The following is a 23,963-nucleotide window of genomic DNA, read 5'->3' as shown; positions in this document are numbered from 1 at the left end:
GGAGCTATGGCTAAATTGCAGCACTTTTCTCTATGTGTTGGGAATTTATCGCCCCCCACCTGCAGAGATGTGAACGTGGGCTAAACGAACATGTATGTGTTGAAGAATGGTGGAGGTGTGTACAGTATGTGTTCAATGACGAAATATTCAAATACTGGGCCAGTCAGACCTAAGCGTTGCGGAGCGTGCATGCCTGTATCCATAGAGGAAGAGGACAGCTGCAGCTACGTCCAAATATAGAGTTGAGCACATGTTCAAGACAACAGGTGGAACCTCCAGCAGCGTGTGACCCGGAAGGATATCCCCGCTACACCGCATTTCCCGGAAGCAGTCGGGGCTGAGCGTTCTTTCTTCAGCCATCTTGGACCTGAACTCCTCACACAGTAAGTGTCTCTTTTTGTATCCGTTCTCATCCCGAGTGCTAGCAAAGTAAATAATCCCATGGAGGCCATGCGGGGATAGAGGAGGGAGCGAGGTGTGGGATGGTGGTCGTATGTGTGTGGTGCGGGCTCTTGCTGGAGCAGAATGGGGACGAGGCCGGTGCCGGGAAGTTTATGGAGAGGTGAAGCGGAGGGTGCTGTGCGGTGTGTGGGCCTGCTCCGCGTGAGGGCTCCGTACTGGAAGTGACCTGGGGCCCCCGTGGTGGCAGTGACCCCCATCTCCTGGCTGTCATGTTCTGAGGGGCCTTGACCGCAGCATGGACTCCAGCATGTCCTGCGGCTCAGAGTTCTGGTGATGTGCCAGGTCCCTGTACCTGCCTTGTATGTCCGGGATCACCCTCCTGGCTGGGGTCTGCCCCCCCCCCCCCCCCCCTACAGTCTTCACAGCGTACAGTCTCCTTACATGTATCTTGTAGTGCTGGGGCCTGGCACAGTACACTGATTGGGTAGATGTAAAGTAGTGTGTGAGGCCTAAGCTACATACAGTGCAATTTGGTTTAGACTCGGTTCACACTGGGGCAACTTGTCAGGTGACTTCGCCGCCTGACAAGTTGCGCTCCATTCTGTACAATGGAACTGTTCTAATAGGAGAGACACAAGTCGCTCTGACTTAGAAAAAGGTTCCTGTACTACTTTTGGGGCGACGTTCATTGACTTCTATACAGAAGTTGTTTTACAAGCCGCCGCTGAAGTCGGATGCCTGCCCCCCCCCCCCCCCAGGCAGGGATAACCCCCCCTGGCTGCGGTCTGCCCCCCCCCCCCCTACAGTCTTCACAGCGTACAGTCTCCTTACATGTATCTTGTAGTGCTGGGGCCTGGCACAGTACACTGATTGGGTAGATGTAAAGTAGCGTGTGAGGCCTAAGCTACATACAGTGCAATTTGGTTTAGACTCGGTTCACACTGGGGCAACTTGTCAGGTGACTTCGCCGCCTGACAAGTTGCGCTCCATTCTGTACAATGGAACTGTTCTAATAGGAGAGACACAAGTCGCTCTGACTTAGAAAAAGGTTCCTGTACTACTTTTGGGGCGACGTTCATTGACTTCTATACAGAAGTCGTTTTACAAGCCGCCGCTGAAGTCGGATGCCGGTCGCCTGAGGCAGTCGTGCTGAAGTGACTCTTAGTGATTTCTCACTTTACTGCAACATGTCCTGAAGTTTCTTTCCATTGAAATTAATTTAAGGTCTGATCAGACAAGCTAATAAAGACTCAATCCTTGACGTATTACTTCCTGTATTTATACAACATTGGTTTAACATGTTTATTACTGATTACTTTGTGTTTACATCAGTCTGTGCCCTCAGTGTAAGCTTCACTTTAGTGTCCCTTCATCATACGCTTGTGCTCTTTAGTGATTGTGTAGTCACACGCCGCTTAACATACAGCTTCGTTTTTGAGGGGAGGTGAGAATATGGGGTACCTGGAAATACATATATGTACAGAACTTCAGCAGGTCTTATGGAGAATGTAACTTCACGATGAACTGTTTGCTTCTCTTTGCTCATTTAAACATACCATTGGATGTGGTTTTGCTCATTTAAACATACCATTGGATGTGGTTTAAGTATAAAGAAAATTTCTGTAGATCCAGTAAGAATGTTTTTTGAGCTGATAAGTCATCAGTGGGCACAGGGCGGCGTTATCAGCATTGTTTCAATTCTCGCTGTAGACCAGACATTCTCAACCTGGGTTCTTTCCCAGGTTGATGGGGTTTCCTTGAGCTGTGTCTGATTGATCTCCCATCAGATGGTCCCTGCATAGTTCTGTGGACATGCCCACTCAGTAAAGTCAGCAACATGACAACTGTTGCCTGTAATGGGGGCATTCTGACCCCTCCCAATATAAGGGACTTTCTTCCCATTGCCTGCCCCCCTTCCAATGTAAGGGACATCCTTCTCACTGATAGTGTAAGGGGCTTTCTTCTACCTGACCTCCCCCCCCCCAAGCGTAAGGGACCACCTTCCCGCTGACAGCTCCTAGCGTAAGGAACCTTCCTGCCAGTCCCTGATAAACTTAGAGGTTGCTGAAGACCTGAAAATTAATTCAATGGTCCCTCTAGGGTAAAAAAAAAAAAAGTTAGGGCTGCTGTAGACCAGTAGTCTCCAAACTGTGGCCCTTTGATAGCCATTATTTGGCCCTTTTGACACTATTCCTTACACTGATAACAATGTTGGTGCATCTATTCCTCCCTCTGACCCCCTAAGCCTGGGACCTTGTTCACTGTTTATGGACATTTTCTACCCCCACTGGCACCCCTAAAGTCTGAAGGACAGTAAACTTGGCCCTTTGTTTAGAAAGTTTGGTGACCCCCTGCTATAGACTATTGAATTCCTTATCCATGGATACAGTGGGTGAACATTGTTGCCATAAGACGGGAGGTGTTACTGGCAAGTTCACCAGTTAATTATAAAGAGGAAAAAAACAAATGCAGCCAGTACATGGTAAGGTGGGGTTAGATACACATTTTAATAGCTTATCAAGTACCTGGCTGTCTCAAGTGGCAATATTCATACATTAATATAATGGTAGGTTTGGATTTGAGGGTTTACACATAGGAAATAAAGTATGTATCATTTTTCTTTTCTTTTAGAAATGCCCGGTGAAGCCACAGAAACTGTCCCAGTTGCAGAACAAGAACTCCACCAGCCACAAGCTGAGACGGGTAAGCTCCTGAGTGTACGTCAAGTCCTTTGACATTTCCCTGTGCTCATTCTTCAAGAATCCACTCCTAAAGCCAGATTACAATGCTATCCTCACTTGCATTCGGCAAGAAGACCAAAATCGTAAAATTTCCAAGAGGGTGTTATTGTTATAGTGTTCGTACACATGGAATAAAAGAAATGGAGTGGTGGTGAGGAATGACGGGAAATTGCTGAGTTTGTGGCTTGAGTCCACGTTAAAGCTTTAACACTGATGCTTCACTTGCACGGTTTTTGGGGAGGGGGGGGTTTAAGTTGTGGTTGTTTCTTGTTGCACTCTCACTGGATTACTTGACTCTTCTCTTTGGTGTGGCTTAGTGTACTGTACGCTCAGTAGGTGCCTAGTGAGCAAAATACCCCTGCCTTCTGGAGCTTGCAAGGAGGAGTATTATTATTGCAACCTGTTAGTGCTAACAAAAAAACAAATAACCCAGGGATTATTTGTCTTCTATAAACCGCTGAGGATTATAATACCTTTAACATAGTTGCTGTGTTTGGATACAAATCAGATTGCATGCAATAGTGGCAACCTTTACCTCCCTTTTCCATGTCCTGGCTATTACTAAGCTAGGTGGGCCTGCTTGTTTCCATGTTAGGCTGTAATGTGGTAACAATGGAGATGAAGACTCAAAAGAAATTTGGAGGTTATCATTGAATGGCACAAGTTCCTAATGATGGCCTTATTGTTAAAAAACGGAGTTGGGAAAGTTCCAGTAAACATTTATTGTGGTGTTTCATATTTTGGTATTTTTTTTCCTCTACATAAATGCATAATTCTTTTTTGAACGCATTTTTTTTTATATATTCACAAGCCATTTTGAAAGCAATCTTAAACCGTGAAACGGCTATTGCTCACCTGTTCAGTAACTTGAGTGTTAGTACTTCTTTAAGCTCACGCTTTTATGCCTGCGTCTTGGTTCTCACTTAACTTTAAGGGCTTGTTTGTGTTTAGAAGCATGTGGTTATGGGAGTTATATGGTGTCTTTAAACTCTTTTTATTCACGTGCTGCTGCTATTACAGCAACTTCTCCCTCAAATTCTGGGGAGAAGGCTGCTGTTGCATCCACAGAAGTGGCGGTAGCAGCTAAGGAGACTGTCACCCAGAATCCAGAGATGGCTAGCGAAGCTTCTCAGACGGCGGCAGCACAGGTTGAAGCAGCTGTGGAATCTTCAGGTAGGTTTCAAACCGCGAACCACTCAAGACAAACACATTTTTGGATACTTGTAAGGCCTGAATCTTTAAATCTGGGTGCTAATGGTGTTTCATTTTTGTTGTGGGGGGTTTTTTTTTTTCCTGAAAAAACATACCTAGCGAGTTAAATTGAAATCTGCAGCATCACGAGTTGATGGCTAAAATTTAACATTTGTCCATGTTCTGCTTCTGGTTAGGATTTCATGTGTGTTAAAGTGGAGTTTCCATTATAAAAATTAAATCAGCAGATACAAATACTGCAGCTGCTGACTTAATAATCGCACACTTACCGCCGCCATTTTAACTGGGCGCCCAGCTGTGGTTCACAGCCGGGCACCCAATGCGCGAGACGGGCCATGACTGGGAGCTGGGCGCAATCATCTGGGACCTGTCACGTGTCCCAGATTGCCTAGAGGCAATAGGGAGAGGTGATCTCCCTTCCTGTGCCGAGGGAAGTGATGTCAGGAGCCCAGGCGCTGAATGAGGCAGACTGAGGGACCCCCCTAGCAACAAGCATTTAGAGGTTAAAAAAAAAAAACACATTTGGAAATTTTTTCCTATGTATTTATTTTTTGGGGTGTAACTCCAAGGAAAGCCAAAACAGGAGCAGAATTGGAACAGCTGCCAATGCAATCAGTTTCTTTCAATATGAAGCAATCTGATTGCTAAGTACAAATGTTCTACTTTTTCTCCAGTTTTTGTAAATTGCTCTATTACCTTTTGCATATGTTTGATTCCTGCATCCAACTTTTTTGCATTAATTGGACTACCTTACTTGCTAAATATACAAATCCTAAATTGGTTCTAATTTTACTGCTCATTAGCTGCCCTGATATTTGCAGTCTAATATTAAACCCATGTGTATGTTAAAAGTAGAAGGGCTCTGCCCATGCATTGTCATGGGCTAGGTAAGCTTTCCATTTTCTACTGTAAAGAATATTTGATCACTTTCCCTTAACTGCAGTGTATTTTGTCATAAACTTGTCTTTTCTTCATGGTTTATATACATATGAAATCTTATAATGGTAATTGCCATCCTGAACACTGACACCACCCATGCCTGTTAATCTATGGTGTGGAAAAGTGCTGAGACCGTGTTTCAATTGAAGTAGCTTCTTCAGTACACGGTCTGCTGAGTCCACTTTTGTGACTGGTTTTACACTCTGTGGCATTTTCTATTTTCATAGTCAAATGTAGTCCAGACAGGTTCAGTCACAAATGAAAATCACTAAAAGCTTTTAAATTTTCACTAGCATGTCAGTCATTTCTAAACACAAACATTTGTACAGTGGTCTCAAATTTGTTAGATATGCTTACAATAGAAAAAAGGTCTGTTCCAAGATGTGGCTGTCTTAGTTCATGTTGCAAATTATGTTTATTTTATGTGCTATATTATCACTGTTCAGCTCCAGAGGCTATTCCCTCTCCCTCTGATGCCTTACCAGCTCCAGGAACTCTCCCTGCAGGTATGAAGACTGCGCTATTCCTGCATCACTAACTGTGTGTGGTGTGCGTTTCAGCTCTAACCTACTGTAGGAAGTAGATTTGGCATTTTATTTATAATGGTGCTGAATGCATCTTAGCACTGAATTACTTTTGTATGTCAAAAAAAAAAAAAATACGTTTCTGCTTGATTGTGCCTATTTGCCAGTCCAGCTTGTCACTTATTGTCACTAATGATGCATTGATTGTAGTATATAAAAGACTGCATAGAATTTTCCCACCACTTTCAGATTCCATTACTTTCTAGAGAAGACACATTCTAACTCTAATGAAGTATGAGGCCTTTTCAAAACACTTATGAATTCAGCTATAGAACCTGTATTTACTTCTGTAGGTTTACACTTGGGGATTGAGTGAGCGGAGTGCAATATTGTATGCGGGCAACGTTACATTATTATTAATGGTTTATATGGCGCCAACAGAAAAATTTACAGGAGGGCCCTGCTTGTAGAGCTTGCATTCTAAAGGGAGGGGGTGGTGGTACAAAAGGTTATAGCTGCAGAGAATGATTTGATGGGGGTGGTTACATGCTGTATATAATTTTATTCCCCCCCCCTCCCCCTAGTGTTCAGCTTTAAAGAGGAAGTAGTCTTGTTTAATTGTGCCTACAGGTAAGCCTGTAATACGGCTTACCTGTTGGTACTACAACGATCTCCTAAACTTGCACCGTTTAGAATAGATTTACTATATACGCTGCCGCCTGTGGCGTTTCTTCAGAGCCCTGTGCTGTGACCAGTGGCTCCTGTGCGCATAAGTGATGTCATCGTGAACTCCGGCCAATTGGAGCCCGCAAACCCGGAAGGAACACCGGGGAAGATGACAGCTGTCTCAGCGGTGTGTGGGCGCCGCTGCAAGGCTTTGTTCTTAGGCAAGTATTTTGAGGCGATGCATGCTAGCTCATTATGCCTTTTGTCTTGCAGTTTTTTTTTTTTATTACTTTTTTTTTTTTTTTTCACTGGGTTTACAACCTCTTAAAAGTGTTAAACCCACCAAAGAAAAAAAACCTGCAAGACAAAGGCATAATGGGCTAGTATGTATAGCATACTAGCTCATTATGAAATACTCGCCTTAGATCGAAGCCCCCCCCCGCAGCGATGGCAGTAAATGGCTCCGGCCGGCGACATCGCTCCCAGAGTCGTTACTTCCCATGGCAGCCGCCGGTAACAGCACACTAGCTGAAGCAATGGCACAAACGAGCCATTGCTTCAGTGCGGATGACGTTGGCACTTGCTGATACAGGGGGATATCTCCTAAACTGCGCAGGCTTAGGAGATATTCAGGGTAGCTACAGGTTAGCTTTTATTATAGGCTTAACTGTAGTAAAAAGTGGATTGTAAGGGTTTACAACCACTTTAAAGGGATTGCATTAGTTTTGTTTTTTACAAATGTTCAAGAGTAGGGGAGGGGGGTGAAAAGTTTAAAATGATTAGCCAGTGGTGCTCTATATACTGACTGCATTTCTGTACTATGTGTTCAATAACGCGCACAGCTTAGTAAGAAGAGGAACTCGTGCGACCCCCCCCCCCAGTCCTCTGTAAAATTATCAATTCGAGACCATCTGCAAGTCACCAGCTACTAAAGCCCAGAATTCTTTGCACATACTGTTCAGTGGAAGCACACCCTTTTTTAAGTGTGTGTGTATGTATGTGTATTTTGAAGGGACAAATTCTAAACGTAAAACTTTCCTTTTTAAAAAAATTGAACAAAAGTTATGTTTTTTATTTTTTTAATAGCAAATGCTAGCACCTTTTTTAAAGAGCGCTTAGCAGTGTTAATTTCATTGATTAAAATATTTTCGTAGACTAAATTTTAACACAAAATTTTTCAACTAAAATGTGACTAAAACAATTCGGGTAACTAAAACCTGTGATCGCTCCACAGAAAACCAGAACGAGGCTCTGTCAATGTAAACAAACAGATCTCCCTTCTGTCTTGGTGATTAGGAACAGCGTTCTCCCTCTGTACTCCCAGTCAGTCGTCGTTCCCCTCCCCCCCTGTTAGAAACGCCTCCCTAGGACACACTTAACCCATTGATCAGCCCCAAGTGTTAACCCATTCCATGCCAGTGACATTTATGTAGTAATTGGTGCATTTTTATAGCACTGATCACTCTATAAATGTCACTGGTCCCAAAAAAAGGGTCAAAGGTGTACGATCTGCCTGCCGCAATGTTGCAGTCCCGCTAAAAATTGCTGACCACCGCCATTACTAGTTAAAAAAAAAAAAAAATCCTATCTCCTTGTTTAACTTTTGCACAAACCAATCAGTATATGCTTATTGCGATTTATTTATTTCCAAAAATATGTAGAATACAAATTAACCTAAACTTTTTTATTTATTTTTTTTGTACTCTGTGTGTGTAGAGAGATATATTTTCAAAATTATCGGCCTTTCTTGTTTATAGTGCATAATTTATTTGGTTACAGCATCGCACAACCTCGCAATTATCAGTTAAAGCGATGCAGTGTTGCAATCACAAAAAATGGGCTATTCATTAAGGGGGTAAATCTGTCCGTGGCCGAAATGGTTAGTTTAAACATGTATTGCGCTACCCGATAAGTAAGGGGCATCTACTAAGCTGCCGAAAGAGATAAAATAAATATTTAATGTTGGTAATATATGCAATGGCATTATGTCATTGGGAGCCGGCTGCCTTGTACTGGTTCTAGCAGCCAGCCACATGACATGCTGCAGTGCATGCTTGTTTTTCAAGGGGCCATCTGCAAGATGAGAAAGCTGACCCCTAACTGGCTCTTTAGATTGTCCCATGTATTTCAAAATTAGTGTTAAAATATTTTAACCACTTAAGGACCGAGCCTCTTTCTGAGACTTGGTGTTTACAAGTTAAAATAAAAATTGTCATTTTTATTCCTATTATAAGGAATGTAACCATCCTTTGTAATAGAAAAAAAAAGCATGACAGTACCTCTTGAATATGAGATCTGGGGTCAAAAAGACCTCGGATCTCGTATTTACACTAAAATGCGATAAGTCTCTTAAGAGCTATAGGCAGACCGGTAAGCGGCGGAGGGCGGGTCCCCTCTCCCACTACCAATAAGTGATCTTGCGGCGAATCCGCTGCAGAGACCACTTATATCTAAAAGTGACCGCCTGCTAAAGAGCATATGGGGGGGAGGGGGGGTTATGGCTGCCATAACAATGATATCCCTCTTCAATGTACCAATGTATGAGGGCGGGTGGGGTCCCTAAGTGGTTAAAACACTAATCTTCAGGCCTAAATGTGCACTTTAACATGCAAAAAATGTCTCTGGTGGAGAAGTGGCTTAAGTCCAGCTTGAATGACCAATACAGGGAAGTGAGTGTAGCCACCCTATGGCAGGAAGTGTTATTCCCAAGATTACCAGGATGGGGGTTAACCAGCAGGGTTAACATTAGGGGGGGCAAAGGATTGTCACTGATCCGAACGGGTCACCCTGTTTGGATCAGCACACGCCACGATCCGCAGAGCGCTCTGCTGCCTCGGCCTTAGGAAAGGCTGACAAAGGCCAGCCAAACAGACTTGCACACGGGCCAAATGTCGGCCATCTTTTAACCACTCATCTCCTGACATTTGGCCCTTGTATATGGAGATTAAGGAATTGCAATTATGATACAGTTGAATATAGCTGGACATTCAGTGTTGATCTTTCCCTTAGTGGGTAGTCCTGCTGGCCCCCAACAGACATCTTTTGATTGAAAGAATTGAAGGATCTGGTTTGGAAATTTTTGGCTGAACAGTAACTGCATCCAATTAAAAGAATGCAATAGTTTAGCAAGGATGATTCTTCTATATGTAGTGTGAATAGAGGTATCTTTGTTTTTTCAAAGGAAATTAAATCAATTGGTGTATGGCTTAATCATACATATATACATTGTACGTGATGTGTATATACATTTTATATGCTGCGAAATGGGCTTACTTTTTTTTTTTTATTTTTTTTTTTTGCTCTAAAGAACAAGGCCTTGCGTACCAGTGTTGCATTTACCGAAGGGATTGTTTGCATGGTACTACCACTAGTTTAAGCAAACTAAAGCTAGCTTTCACAGTCATGTCCTGTGGTATAGACAAGGTCCAAGTCATTAATGATGCAGTTACTGAAACTCCCAAGTATTGATTTGCAAATGTCTTTCTCAGATTTTTGCAAACGAATCTAGGTTAGGGTTTACCATAATGTGTTGAAATGTAGACATTGTATAATACATATATAGTGGAATGAGTGGTGTTGGTATTTGTTTAGCGTTGAAGGAAGAGGCCATACCCACCACTGTTACAGTTACTGAAGCTCCAGGTATTGCATGTTTGACTTCCACTGGTTTTAGCAAATTACATGAAGCAGTGCAGTAAGTGGGTTTTATTTTTGTTTAGCCCCAAAGAAAGAGGCTCCTTCCACCAACATTGCAAGTATTGAAGCTCCAGGTATTGAATGCATGGTGGTGTGTGTGGGGTTTTTTAGTATATATTTTTTTTTTTTTTTCCAGGTTTCATTAAACATTTGAGTTGGCTTTCATGTGTTGAAATGTAGACCGATTGTATGCTGCAATGGAAAAAATGTTTTGTTTTGCTCCAATGAGTGCATCCCCCTTCTACCAATCCCGCAGTTACTAAAGCTCCCAAGTATTGCATGATTGCTCCCACTGGTTTCAGCAAACAAATCTGACTTAGCTTTCAGCCTTATGTGTTGTAGAGAGGATTGCTTAATGCAGTGGAGTATGTACTGTATGTTGAAGTAACTAAAGCTCCAGGTATTCTTTCATGGCTGTCTCCCATTGGTTTCAGCAATCTAATGTGGATTTTCTGTGTTGTATGCTGTACTGTAGACATAATTGTATGACACAGAAGAATAAATTGTTCTTAATTTTTTGTTTAGCACAAAAGAAAGAGGCCCCAGCCACCCTTGTTGCAGTTACTGAAACTCCAGGTATTGATTGCATGTTGGCTCCCAGTGGTTTCAGCAAATTAGTCTGAGTTGGCTTTTGCCATTTTGTGCTGTTGTGTACAGCTATTTGTATGAAACGATGGAGTAAGTGGTCTTATTTTTTTGTTTAGCACCAAAGAAAGAGGCCCCACCCACCAATGTTGCTGTTAATGAAGCTCCAGGTATTGATTGCATGGATGTTTTTCACAAGTTTAGGCAAACTAATAGGAGTTGGCTTTCATCCTGTGTTAAAAAAGATTGACATAAATATATAATGCAGTGTAATAAGTGGTCTTATTTTTGTTTAGCGCCGAAGAAAGAGGCCCCAGCAACCAATGTTGCCGTTGCTAAAGCTCCAGGTATTGCATGCTGGCTCTCACTGGTTTCGGCAAATTAATCTTAGTTTGGCTTTCACCATTTTGTGCCTATAGTGTAGACATAGTTGTTTAAAGCAGCAGAGTAAGTGGTCTTATTTTTGTTTAGCACCAAAGAAAAAGGCCCCAGCCAGCAATGTAGCAGGTTCTAAAGCTCCAGGTATTGATTGCATGCCTGTTTCTCATTGGTTTCAGGAATTTTTTCTTTTATTTTTTTTTCTTTCATGTGCTGTGCTGTAGACATAATTGATGCATAGAGTAAGTGTTGTTAATTTTTGCTTAGCGCAAAGTAAAAAGGCCCCAGTCACCAGTTTTGCAGCTATTAAAGCTTCAGGCATTGATTGCATGATTGGGCAAGCAATCAAACTCTGCAAATCTGAGTTGGCAATTACCATTTTGTGCTGTAGTGTAGACCTAATTATATGGAGCAGTGGAATAATGATGATATTTTTGTTTAGCACCAAAGAAAGCGACTCCTCCCAGCAGCGTTGTAGTTATTGAAGCTCCAGGTATTGATGCACATTTGTATTTTCGGGAAACTAATTTAATTTAAGTTTGCATTAATTTTCATGTGTTAAAATGTAGACAGTAGGCTGCAGTGTGCTCTTTAAAAAAAAAAAAAAAAACCTCCAAAGACTGAGACCCCAGTGACCAATGTTGCAGGTACTGAAGCTCCAGGAATTGATTGCATGTTGGCTTCCATTGGTTTTAGAAAATGTATCCGAGTTGGCGTTTTCCATTTCTGTGTTATGTAAATCTATAAAACAATGGCGTAAGTGGTTTTATTTTTTATTAGCACCAAAGGAAGATGCTCCTGCCACCAACATTACAGTTGCTGAAGCTCCAGGTATTGATTGCATGATTGTTTTTCACAAATTTAGTTAAACTAATCTAAGGTGGCTTTCCCCTGTGTTAAAAGATTGACTTAATTATATAATGTGGTGGAGTAAGTGGTTTTATTTTTGTTTAGCGCCAAAGAAAGAGGCCCCAGCCACCAACGTTGCAGCTGCTAAAGCGCCAGGTATTGCTTGCATGTTGGTTTCAGCAAATTAAGTTGACTTTGCTTTCACTATTTTGTGCCATAATGTAGACATAATTTTATGAAACAGTGGAATAAGTGGTCTTATTTTTGTTTAGCACCAAAGAAAAAGGCCCCGGCCAGCAATGTAGCGGGTACTAAAGCTCCAGGTATTGATAGCATGGATGTTTCTCATTTGGTTTCAGGAAATTTTTTTTATGTGCTGTACTGTAGACATAATTGTATGATACAATAGAATAAATGTTCTTAATTTTGGCTTAGCACAAATAGGCCACAGCCACCAGTGTTGCAATTATTTTTAAGCTCCAGGCATTGAGTGCATGATTGGTCAATAAAACTCTGCAAATGAATCTGATTTTGCAATCAGCATTTTGTGCTGTAGTGTAGACTCAATTATATGGAACAGTGGAGTAAGTGATGATATTTTTGTTTAGCACCAAAGAAAGCGACCCCTCCTGGCAATGTTGCTGTTATTGAAGCTCCAGGTATTGATTGCATGGTTGTTTTTCACAGATATAGGCAAATTTAATTGGAGTTGGCTTTTGCCCTGTGCTAAAATATTGACATAATGCAGTGGAGTAAGTGGTCTTATTTTTGTTTAGCACCAAAGAAAGAGGACCCAGCCATTAATGTTGCAGGTATTGAAGCTCCAGGTATTGACTGCATGTTGGCTCTCGCTGGTTTCAGCAGATTGATCTGACTTGGCTTTCAGCTTTTTGTGTGATAGTGTAGACATATTAAGCAGTGGAATAAGTGGTCTTATTTTTGTTTAGCACTGAAGAAAGAGGCCCCTCCTGCCTACATTGCAGTTATTGAAGCTCCAGGTATTGCATGGTTGTGTTTTATTTTTTTTTATTTGTTTTTTTTAGGCATAGCACTAGGCGGTTTTCCTGTGGCTGCGATTTTACAAAAGGTGCAGGGACTTTTTTTTTCCCCATGTGTTTCCGCCCATGTAAACACGACCTCCAGGAAACGGCATAGTGTGAACTTGGCCTTAATGTGTTGAAATGTAGACCGTATTGTATGCTTCAATGAAAGTGCTCTTCCTTTTTGCTAAGCTCCAAAGACCGAGGCCCAAGCAACCAATGTTGAAGTTACTGAAGCTCCAGGTATTGATTGCATGGTTGTTTTTCACAGATTTAGTCAATCTAATCTGAGTTGGCTTGCACCCCATGTTAAAAGATTGACCCAATTCTATAATGCAGTGCAATAAGTAGTCTCCTTTTTGTTTAGCGCCAAAGAAAGATGCTCCAGCCACCAACGTTGCAGTTGCTAAAGCTCCAGGTATTTGCATGTTGGTTTCGGCAAATTAATCTGACTTGGCTTTCATATGTGCCATAGTATAGAAATAATTGTATGAAGTGGAGGAATAAGTGGTCTTGTTTTTGTTTAGCACCAAAGAAAGAGACCCCTCCTGCCACCGTTGCAGTTATTGAAGCTCCAGGTATTGATTGCATGGTTTTATTTTTCACAGATTTTGGTAAACTAAGAGTTGGCTTTTACCCAGTTTTGAAATATTGACATACTGTAATTACCGTATTGGCATATAACACGCACCCCAAGTTTAGGAGGGAAGTTTAAGGAAAAAAAACTTGCATATAAATGCCCATCAATGCAGCCTTATTAGTGTCCATCATTGCAGCCTTGTCCATCGTTGTACCCTTGTCAGTGTCATTTTCAGGCCTGTCAGTTTTATTTGCAGATTTTATTTTTTAAAATGGCGCCACCGAGATACAGAGCCGGATGTCCTTTGTATCTCGGTAGTTCTCGGCCGCCTTTGGCCCTTCTCGGCGGCTTTCGGGCACCTTTTGGCCCTTCTCGCGACTTTCAGCTGCTCAAAATGGTGGAAGATTGGCGTGTAACACGCGCCCGCGATTTCCCCCTGATTTTAAGGGGGAAAAAGTGAGTGTTATACGCCAATAAATACGGTATATAATGCAGTGGAGGAAGTAGTCTCATTTTTGTTTAGTGCCAAACAAAGAGGCCCCAGCCAGCAATGTAGCAGTTACTAAAGCTCCAGGTATTGATTCCATGGATGTTTCCCATTGGTTTCAGGAAACCCCTTTTTTTATTTTTTATGTGCTGTACTGTAGACATAACTGCATGATGCAGTAGAGCAAATGTTCCTGTGATTTTTGCTTGGCACACAAGAGGGAGGCACCAGCATGGCAAAGTAATCTTGAGTTGGTTTTCACGATTTTGTGTTTGTAATTGTATGAAGCAGTGGAGTAAAGCCCCTTTCACATGTTTAGGGCCAGTTCACACCAATGCATGCACAGTGTTTTACATGTATTTCAATGGCTCTAGTTCACACCAATGCAGTCAGTTTCTGCACCAGAAAATGACTGGAACTGGTGTCAACTAGAGCTATTGGAATACTTGCAAAACACTGCATGCATTTTTAGGGCCAGTTCACACCACAAAAATGCACTCTGAATATGTTCTGGATCAGTTTTTGCTTACATTTCCCACCACACGCAGTCCCAGTGCGTTTTGATACAATTTGCTAGGTTCCAGTACAGTTCTGTGCAGAAAAAAAATTGCCGCAAGCGCTACCTTTTTTTGTTTGTTTTTTTAGTTTTTCTGCACTGATGTGGACTAGAGCCGTTGGAATACATGGAAAACACTGCATGCATTTTTAGTGCAGGAAAAAAGCATATGGAATTGCATCTGGTGTGAACTAGCACTTGCTATTTTTCCCAGCAGGGAATCTCCACTGATACCCTGCTGAGCTGAGTGGAGCAGGTGGGATAAAGGGCTTATGCAGAGTGGACAGGCTCTGCTCTATGGGAAGGCTGATGTAAATGGATCGGCTGTCTGTCTACCCTCCGATCCGGCCAGACAAGGGAGCAGATCCCCCTCCGCTTGTTTTTCCTGGAACGGATTGAAGGTAGGGGAGTGTAAACAGACACAAGTCCCTTTACATCTGCAGCTCTATAAAGAAGTATATAGGTTCCAATCAGATATGCCTGAAAAACAGACAGACCCAATTGGACCGCTTGTGTAAAAGACAATGTGGTCTTAATTTTCTTTTAGATCCAAAGAAAGCAGCCTCATCCACCAATGTTGCGGTTATTGAAGCTCTATGCATTGATTGCGCACGTGTGTGTGTGTGTGTGTGTGTGTGTGTGTGTGTGTGTGTTTTAGCAGCTAATTGTCTTCCCACAATATTTGTAGCGACAGACTTTTTTAATTTTTTAAATGTTCGTTTGTAGGGGTCGACCGATATGGGTTTTTCTCTGGCCGATGCTGATATTTAGAAATCATGGCGGCCGATAGCCGATATATGATGCCGATTTTTTTTTTTGGGCCGATATGTTAGGCCAATTTTATTTTATTTATTTTTAATCCCCCTTGATCTAACACACCTTTCCCACTGGGGCGTTTTTTAAGGCGCTTTTGGGCTAAAAATAGCGCCTGTAAAGTGCCTGCAAAATGGCTCCCCTGCAGTCTGTGTGAAAGACAGAGTGCTTTCACACTGAGGCGATGCGCTGGCAGGATCTTAAAAAAAAAAAGTCCTGCAAGCAGCACGTTTGGAGTGGTGTATACCGCTCCTCCACCACTCCTGCCCATTGATATGAATGGGCACCACTGCCGAAGCGCATGCAATGCGATTTGGCAGCGGTGCTTCATGGGCGCATTTAACCTCTTCCTTGGCCGCTAGCTGGGTTATATGTGCCCCACTAGCAGCCAAATAGCACCGCTAAAATGATGGTAAAGAGCCGCTAAAACTTGCGTTTTACCATCAACGTCTGCCCGCTCCAGTGTGAAAGCAGCCTTCATAAGTGATACAGAAAATTTCTTACACTTAAAGCGGAGGTCCACCCTAAAATGGACCTTCCGCTCATCGGATTCCTCCCCCCCCCCCCCCCTCCGGCGCCACAATTGGCACCTTTCAGGGGGGAGGGGGGAGGGGGGTGCAGTTACCTGGATAATCCAGGTAACTGCACCCACTTCCGGGCTAGCTCTCTGCGGAAAGGGGCGTACATTACGCCCCTTTCCGCAAGTCCCCGCCCCCTTCCGCAAGTGCCCCGCTGCCTGCTGGGAAACACAGATCCCAGAGGCAGCGGGGACCGTCCTCATTGCGCAGCGCGGCTCGCGCATGCGCAGTAGGGAACCGGGAAATTAAGCCGAAAGGCTCCATTTCCTGATTCCCATACCCAAGATGGCGGCGGCGGCAGCACTCGAGTGTCGATCTAGAGATCGGCTTCGGGTGCCGACATTGCGGGCGCGCTGGACAGGTAAGTGTCACTATTTTAAAAGTCAGCAGCTGCAGTATTTGTAGCTGCTGGCTTTAAAAAAAAAAAAAACTGCGGACTCCCGCTTTAAACATTTATTAAACAAAACAAACCTCCAATCAGTTTACTTGTATGTATGATCTAGATAAAAAAAAAAAAAAACCTATATATTAAATAAAAACGGGTAGTCAAAACTTTTGGACAAAAAAAAAAAAAAAATGGGCTAACTTTACTGTTTTTATTTTATTTTTATTTTTTAAATGGTGTATTTTTTTCCCAAAAAAATGCATTTGAAAGACCTCTGTGCAAATGCCGTGTGACATAAAATATTGCAACAACCGCTATTTTATTCCCTAGGATCTCTGCTAAAAAAATATATATAATTTTTGGGGGGTCCAAGTGATTTTCTGGCAGAAAATACAGGATTTTTACTTGTAAGCAACAAGTGTCAGAAAAGATTTAGTCTTTAAATGGTTAAACTGAGAACTTCTACACAGAGATGACTTCATTCATTCAGAAGTGTAAACATTGTATCATTTAGTTCTTTTCTTGGCAGTCTGCCCAGAGAGGAGGAAAGTGTTGCTATGACGACTCAGGCAACTCACACTGACTTCTTACAGAAGTCATTTCAAAGTCCCGCTGTAGAATCGGCTTTTTATCAACACAATCGGCCGATGCCGATTATTTAAAAAATGGCAAATATCGGCCGGCCGATATATCGGTCGACCTCTATTCGTTTGTTTTGTGTTTGTTATTTTAGAAAAAAAAACATGTCCATTTACCTGCCCTGTTCAATGGTTTTGCACAGAGCAGCCCTGATATGTCTCCTCTTGGGTCCCCTGCTGGTGATTCTGGCCCCTCCCATACTCCTGCGGGTTAGATCCTGAGCTGTACTGTGTGCATCTATTCACACAGTGCAGCTCGGCCCTGTGCCCTTGTCCCTGCCTCCTGTGCCCTCGTCCATGGATTTGATGGTAGAGTCCAGTGAAGGGGGGGAGAGTGAGCAGTACCTTGGCTTTCACACACACTGCTGAACCGAGATCAGGCTTGGGTAAGAATTTGGGGAGAGTGGAGCTGCACCTAAAAAGTGTGTGGTTTTATGTATTTTTTTCACCATAATGCATTAGAGTAGAACTATAGGCAAAACTTTTTTTTTTCCCCTCTAGCGTTTTGTAGCATCAGCCTTCAAGCTACAAAACGCTCGGGTGTGAATGGGGTCTAAATGTGTTGAAATGTAGACTGTATTGTATGCTTCAATGAAAAAGTGCTCTTTCTTTTGATAAGCTCCAAAGACCGAGGCACCAGCAGCCAATGTTGCATTTACTGAAACTCCAGGTATTGCTTGCATGGTTTGTTTTTCACAAGTTTATGAAAACTAATGTGAGGTGGCTTTTACCCTGTGTTAAAAGATTGACATAATTTATAATGCAGTGGAGTAAGTGGTCTAATTTTTGTTTAGTGCCAAAGCAAGAGGCCTCAGCCACCAGCATTGCTAAAGCTCCAGGTATTGATTGCATGTTGGTTTCAGCAAATAAATCTGACTTGGCTTTCACCATTTTGTGCCATAGTGTAGATATAATTGTATGAAGCAGTGGAATAAGTGGTCTTATTTTTATTTAGCACCAAAGAAAGTGGCCCCTCCTGCCAACATTGAGGTTACTGAAGCTCCAGGTATTGATTGCATGGTTGTTTTTCACAAGTTCAGGCAAACTAATACAAGTTGGCTTTCACCCTGTTTTAAAATATTGACATAATTATATAATACAGTGGAGTAAGTGGTCTTATTTTTGTTTAGCACTAAAGAAAGAGGCTCCAGCCAGCAATGTAGCAGGTTCTAAAGCTCCAGGTATTTATTAACTGGATTTTTCTGTTTTGTGCTGTACTGTAGATATAATTGTATGATGCAATAAAGTAAGTGTTCTTAATTTTTGCTTGGCACCAAAGAGGCCCCAGCCACCAGTGTTGCGGTTATTAAAGCTCCAGGCATTGATTTCATGATTGGGCAATCAAACTCCGCAAATCTGACTGGGCTTTCACCATTTTGTGCTGTAGTGTTAACCTAATTGTGTAAAGCAGGTGGAGTAAGATTATATTTTTTGTTTAGCACCAAAGAAAGCGACCCCTCCCACCAATGTTGCAGTTATTGAAGATCCAGGTATTGCACAGTTGTATTTTCTGGTTTTGGGAAACTAATTTGAGTTTGCGTTAATCTAAATTTGGTGAAATATAGACAGTATTGCATGCTGCAGTGTGTTCTTTCTTTTGTTAAGCTACAAAGACGGAGACCCCAGTGACTAGTGTTGCAGATACTGAAGCTTCAGGTACTGATTGCATGTTGGCCTCCATTTGGTTTTAGAAAGTTCACCTGAGTTGGCTTTTGCCATTTTTTGCAATAGTGTTGAAAGAATTGTATGAAGCAGCGGAATAAGTGGTCCTATTTTTGTTTAGCACCAAAGAAAAAGACACCTCCTGCTAAGGGTGCAGTTAATGAGGCTCCAGGTATTGTTTGCATGCTTGTTTTTCAGATATAGATAAACTAATAAATTCTTTCACCGCATGTTAAAATATTGATATACTTGTATAATGCAGTGGAGTAAGTGGTCTCATGTTTGTTTAGCACCAAAGAAAAAGGCCCCAGCCAGCAATGTAGCGGGTACTAAAGCTCCAGGTATTGATTGCATGGATGTTTCCCATTGGTTTCAACTGGATTTTGTTATGTGCTGTACTGTAGACATAATTGTATGATGCAGTAGAGCAAGTGTTCTTAATTTTTGCTTGACACCAAAGAATTAGGCCCTGGCCACCAGTTTTGCAGATACTGAAGCTCTATGCATTGATTTCATGGTTGGGCTTTCAAACGTGACAAACTAATCTGAGTTGGCTCTTACCCTGTGTTTAGAATATTGACCTAATTGTATATTGTAGTGCAGTAAGTGGTCTCATTTTTTATTTAGCTCCACAGAAAGAGGCCCCAGCCACCAATGCTGCAGTTACTGAAACTCCAGGTATTGCATGGATGTCTCCCATTGGTTGCACCCAACGAATCTGATTTAGTTTCGACCATTATGTGCTGTAGTGTAGAGACCGTTTTATGATGCAGTGGAGTAAGTGGTCTTATTTTTGTTTTATCAAAAAAGAGCGAATCCAGCCACTAGTGCTGTAATTACTGAAGCTCCAGATAATGCATGGCTTTCTCCCACTGGTTTCAGCACAAACAAATGTGATTTTTAAAAAGATTCCCCTGTCCCACTGCTAGGGGTGAAGTTCACTTTAAGCTAGCTGGCTATACACTAGCAGAATTTTTTAATGTTTTTTTTCTTCTAGTTTTAAGAACGTTTTCTTAGTTTAATTCTTAGTGGTATTAAATCTGTCTGTTTTCAGTGACGAGAATTTTAACTTAATTTCTAACAGCGTATGCAGTGTTATTTCGTGAAAGTTCGTTCACTCTAAAATCGAATGTCAAAAGCAATTTTTAAATTGAATTACATTTTAAATTTTAAATGTTAAAGTATACTTTCAAGTGATGATTATCAAGTTATTGATCTGAGAATTATTTGTACAAATATTTATACAAATTTTTGTGTATGGCCAGCTTTAGTTTTCACCTTTGCGCTGTAGTTTAAATATACTTGCATAATGCCATTAGGTAAGTGGTCTTTTTTTTTTTTGTTTAGCACCAAAGAAAGAGACCCCTCCCACCAGTGCTACAGTCACTGAACCTCCAGGTAATTTATGGTTGGCTCTCATTGATTTCAGCAAACTAATCTGATTTAGTTTTCACTTATCTGCTGTATTGCAAACACAGTTGTGTGTTATTGTATTCTGCTCTGGGGTGCCTTCCCACCGGCAGAAGACAATGATCGCTACTGCCAGCGATAGCTGGATGCAATGAAAGTTCGAGAGACCCAACAGGCTGGTTGTTTACAGGATGATTAATCGACTTGCGTACGAGCCACCAGTCCATAAGTGGATTAAAGTTTAAATCAATTTTTAGGCAGCTTTAAGTGGGCGTCTTTTTATTTAGCGTCGAAGCAAGTGGCCCCAGTCATTAATGCTGCAGTTACTGAAGCTCGAGGTATTAAATGCATGGCTGTCTGTCACTGGTTTAAATAGACTAAAGGCCCATACACACGATCAGACTTTTTGACAACAAACATGCAAATTAGCTGTTTTGGAGCAACATCCGACCGTGTGTACGCTCCATCGGACAAACTTTTTCGGTTTTCATCTGACTTTTGTTGGCTGTGCAAACGGACAAACTTTCTGGCAACAAAAGTCCGATGGAGCAAAGTCTGATCGTGTGTACAGAAAACCATAGGACTTTTGTACAAAGTACAAACAGGCATGCTCAGAACCAATGCAAAAGATCAGACAACAATACAGAAGTTGACCAAAGGTGGCGGTAAAGAGCAGAAAAAACCATGTGATTTGGTGAAAGTTGGCTGAAAAAGTCCTGCTGTGTGTATGCAATACAAGTTCAGGGCCGACACCCTTTGTACAAAAATCCAAGGGAAAGTTTGTACAAAGTCCTATCGTGTGTATGAGGCTTTAGGCTTCATGTACATTTGGCCATCATTTGAAATTTGTGGTCAAAATGTCCTTATCCGGAACACGATTCTTCTGTGTTCAGGAGAGGGAGGTTGAACCTCCTCTAACCGCAGCAGCTACTAAAATCCTATATGTACATGAACACACAGGGTTTTGTTGAGTTGAGTGAGTGTAAACTCACCTTTTACAGAAAAAATCTGCAAGGTTAACTTGCACAGGACCCCCTCCTCCGACGCTTGGAAATCCTCTGGCTTTTTCTTCTTCCATGCTAAGAGGACGGGCTACATAGGTTCTGATTGGTTGGCGCCGCCCATTTGATGGCACCAACCAATTGGAATGCTCCTACTGACAGGGTACAAGAAGGGAGCCCTGTGTAAGTTCACCTTACAGATTTTTCTGTAAAGGTGAACGTACCCTTTTAAAGTGTCTCACAGTGACAATCCTAATGTTCTGTGGACCAGCGTGTGGTGACTGCACTGCGCTGGAAAAAAGCAAGGCAGTCGTGTGAACCAACCACCCCCAGAGACCAGGCATTTTGCCTTTTTTTTTAAGTGGGGCTGGGGTGCCACGCCCCTGGTATAAATGTACCCTTAGTTTTCCCGGTTGTGCGTTTTTTATAGTTTGGACATCATTGCATTACACAGTGGAATAAATGGTGCTGATTTTGTGTAGACCCCAGCCATCAATACTACAGTTACTGAAGCTGCAGTTATCGCACGGTTGTGTCCCATTGGTTAAAGCAAACTAAACTGATTTTGTTTTCACCATTGTATTTGTAGTATTGACACAATTCTATGATGCAGTATAAATGGTTTTATTTTTGTTTAGCATCAAAGAAAGAGGCCCCAGCTAGCAATGCTGCAGTTACTGAACCTCCAGATATTGAATGGCTGTCTCACTGGTTTCAGCAAACTAATCTGCCTTCATCCTAATTTTCTATGTTATAAGCATAAATGTATAGTGCAGTAGAGTTGTCTGTTTTTGTTTAGCTCCAAAGACAGAGGCCCTACCCACCCTTGTTGCAGTTTCTGAAGCTCCAGGTATTGATTGCATGGTCATCTCAGATGTTTGTGTACACACGCCACACGGACGTTTTGGGCTGCATTTCCATTCCACTTTCTATTGTTAATTTAAATGCAGTGTGAACAGCAAAGTTTAACTTGTGCTAAAACTTGTTTTTTGCATGTTACATTCACATTGTTAATTGAAACCTGTTGTGGATCTTTTGTCCTGTAAGTGGTGGTTGCCTGGCTTTAATACTGACCCTCTAGCTTGGTTACTTGGAGTCACTAACGGTATAGGCATGTGGATTACCATTTTCAGGTGGAGATGAGCAGTGGTAGCCTATATATGGGCACACAGAGGCTGTACATGGTCCAGAGCCTTCTTAAAAACATTCCTTGGACTTGCAGCTGCTGTGTACAGCCACCCATAGACAGCAATAGAAGATGTGGCTGTATCCTGTTATGCACTAGGAGGTAGATTTGAGTACAGGACAGACGGGCAATGTTCTGAGCATAAGTCTGTGTGCATACTTTAGGAAACCCTGACACATCTTATACAGCTGCATCTTCTAATTGCTGTTTATGGGTTGCTTCACTTCGCAGCTACAGGTCCCAGGAAAGTTTTGGCAGAGGCTCTGCTTGCTTTATGGTGTGCATGAGCCTTATTTCTCCTAGAAAAGGTCAAGTGCACTTTGCTTTTGTTTATGGTTGCATTTATCTCTGAACTGAGAACTCTGCCCCGGTGTGGTGGAAAGACTTGTGTGCGTGTTAGGCCTATTCCTATAGTATTGAAGATACATTTCTTTCATGTAGACTCAAAAACAAAATTGCCAGCTGCAAGTGTCCCTAAAGTTCCTGTTGCTACTTCCAAAGCTCAAGGTATGGAGACCTTTAACTGTTGCTTTCCAGTTCTTTGTAACAAATGCCATGTGAGAGAATCAATATGAACATCTGTACCTATTTAGCTAGAAAGAAGAAGCCTGCACCTCTTGATGGCACTAAACCTTTTGTTGGCAAACCCAAATCCTCAGGTATTGTGGCTGCCTGACCATTGCGCTTAACTACATTGTATTGGCAGTGCTTTGCCAATATATTGGTCATGTATGTGCAAACTTGGCAAATGTTATACCTGCTTTCTATATTTGTGTATTTGTGGTCTGACTTATTCCGCACAATGGAGAAGACCTTTACAAAGAGGTCCAATCTGTTAAGAAATGTGATTTTCTTTCTCTGTAATGTAGAATTGTGGTTGTAAAGTGAGGGAAAATATGAAGCGAATGTGAAATTGGCCAAAAAAAAAAAAGCTCTTTGTAAATCTTGCCTATTAAGTGTAACTGTTTTTGTTTCTTCTAAGACAGCAACCCTTTGCATGTAGGCCAGGTTCATGCTATACACGGGTGCAGGACTGCGTGTAATCACGCACTTTGGCACATCAAAAATGTGCTGCTGTTGGCAGAAGCACGGGGGTGGCAATAATTCTAAAAACCACAGTGTGCTTTTGGAATCGCATAGCCCTAGGCCATTTCCCTGCAGCTGCAATTTTGGAAAAGGTGCGTTTTCTGTAGGTACAACAGCATATTCAAATGAATGGGGTAACTGGCATAGTGTGAACCTAGCCTAAAGCGACTTTTTATTTATTTGGCTCACTGCATGGCTGTGCTATGGTTATCTGTTACTGTATTAATTAGTGGCTTGGTACATGCCAGTGCTTAGCTTTTACACACTTGATCAATGGCTTTTACAAGCAGTATGTTTAGGCTTGCTTTTATTCCGATGTAGAATGAAACCAGCCAGTGAATTTAGAACTGCCATGTTTAGTACTTGAGATAACCTTGCTGTAAATATGGTAGCATTGAGTGTATCATAAGCGGTTGAATGATGTCTAATAAATATTGTGTCTAACACTTCCACTTCTGGGTGGAACGTCTGCTTATCTGATTCCTTTCCTCTACCCCCCCCCCCCCAAAAAAAATCCAGTGCCACATTTGTCGGGGGGGGGGGGCGGCA

The 23,963-nt window shown here is 42.1% G+C and overlaps 1 protein-coding gene across 50 annotated transcripts in view; it reads left to right on the top strand.

Moving 5' to 3' along the window:
- The first annotated feature begins 223 nt into the window (after nt 1-223).
- NACA (nascent polypeptide associated complex subunit alpha) overlaps nt 224-23,963 on the top strand; it is a 57,469-nt gene continuing 33,729 nt past the window's right edge. For 22 of the 50 annotated variants that reach the window (XM_077483508.1, XM_077483506.1, XM_077483487.1 and 19 more), the window contains exons 1-32: nt 224-383; nt 3,034-3,105; nt 4,164-4,316; nt 5,741-5,800; nt 10,204-10,254; nt 10,706-10,756; nt 10,885-10,935; nt 11,062-11,112; nt 11,237-11,287; nt 11,586-11,636; nt 11,924-11,974; nt 12,098-12,148; nt 12,265-12,315; nt 12,601-12,651; nt 12,769-12,819; nt 12,940-12,990; nt 13,225-13,275; nt 13,400-13,450; nt 13,560-13,610; nt 17,689-17,739; nt 17,864-17,908; nt 18,025-18,075; nt 18,200-18,250; nt 18,509-18,559; nt 18,675-18,725; nt 18,853-18,903; nt 19,022-19,072; nt 19,359-19,409; nt 20,079-20,129; nt 21,942-21,992; nt 22,770-22,835; nt 22,922-22,987. In XM_077483508.1, coding sequence (XP_077339634.1) covers nt 3,036-3,105; nt 4,164-4,316; nt 5,741-5,800; nt 10,204-10,254; nt 10,706-10,756; nt 10,885-10,935; nt 11,062-11,112; nt 11,237-11,287; nt 11,586-11,636; nt 11,924-11,974; nt 12,098-12,148; nt 12,265-12,315; nt 12,601-12,651; nt 12,769-12,819; nt 12,940-12,990; nt 13,225-13,275; nt 13,400-13,450; nt 13,560-13,610; nt 17,689-17,739; nt 17,864-17,908; nt 18,025-18,075; nt 18,200-18,250; nt 18,509-18,559; nt 18,675-18,725; nt 18,853-18,903; nt 19,022-19,072; nt 19,359-19,409; nt 20,079-20,129; nt 21,942-21,992; nt 22,770-22,835; nt 22,922-22,987 — 1,735 coding nt within the window. In that variant the 5' untranslated portion in view covers nt 224-383; nt 3,034-3,035. The remainder of the gene's footprint in view (nt 384-3,033; nt 3,106-4,163; nt 4,317-5,740; nt 5,801-10,203; nt 10,255-10,705; nt 10,757-10,884; nt 10,936-11,061; nt 11,113-11,236; nt 11,288-11,585; nt 11,637-11,923; nt 11,975-12,097; nt 12,149-12,264; nt 12,316-12,600; nt 12,652-12,768; nt 12,820-12,939; nt 12,991-13,224; nt 13,276-13,399; nt 13,451-13,559; nt 13,611-17,688; nt 17,740-17,863; nt 17,909-18,024; nt 18,076-18,199; nt 18,251-18,508; nt 18,560-18,674; nt 18,726-18,852; nt 18,904-19,021; nt 19,073-19,358; nt 19,410-20,078; nt 20,130-21,941; nt 21,993-22,769; nt 22,836-22,921; nt 22,988-23,963) is intronic. The other 28 variants (XM_077483515.1, XM_077483511.1, XM_077483490.1 and 25 more) reach the window with 12 other exon arrangements.

This window comes from Lithobates pipiens, unplaced genomic scaffold (genome assembly GCF_037356315.1).
Source record: "Lithobates pipiens isolate NorthernLeopardFrog02 unplaced genomic scaffold, aLitPip1_a1.2 Scaffold_16, whole genome shotgun sequence".
In the NCBI taxonomy this organism is placed as follows: domain Eukaryota; kingdom Metazoa; phylum Chordata; class Amphibia; order Anura; family Ranidae; genus Lithobates; species Lithobates pipiens.
The sequence above is the reverse complement of the archived record's forward strand: the minus strand, read 5'-3'. Positions and strand labels throughout refer to the sequence as shown.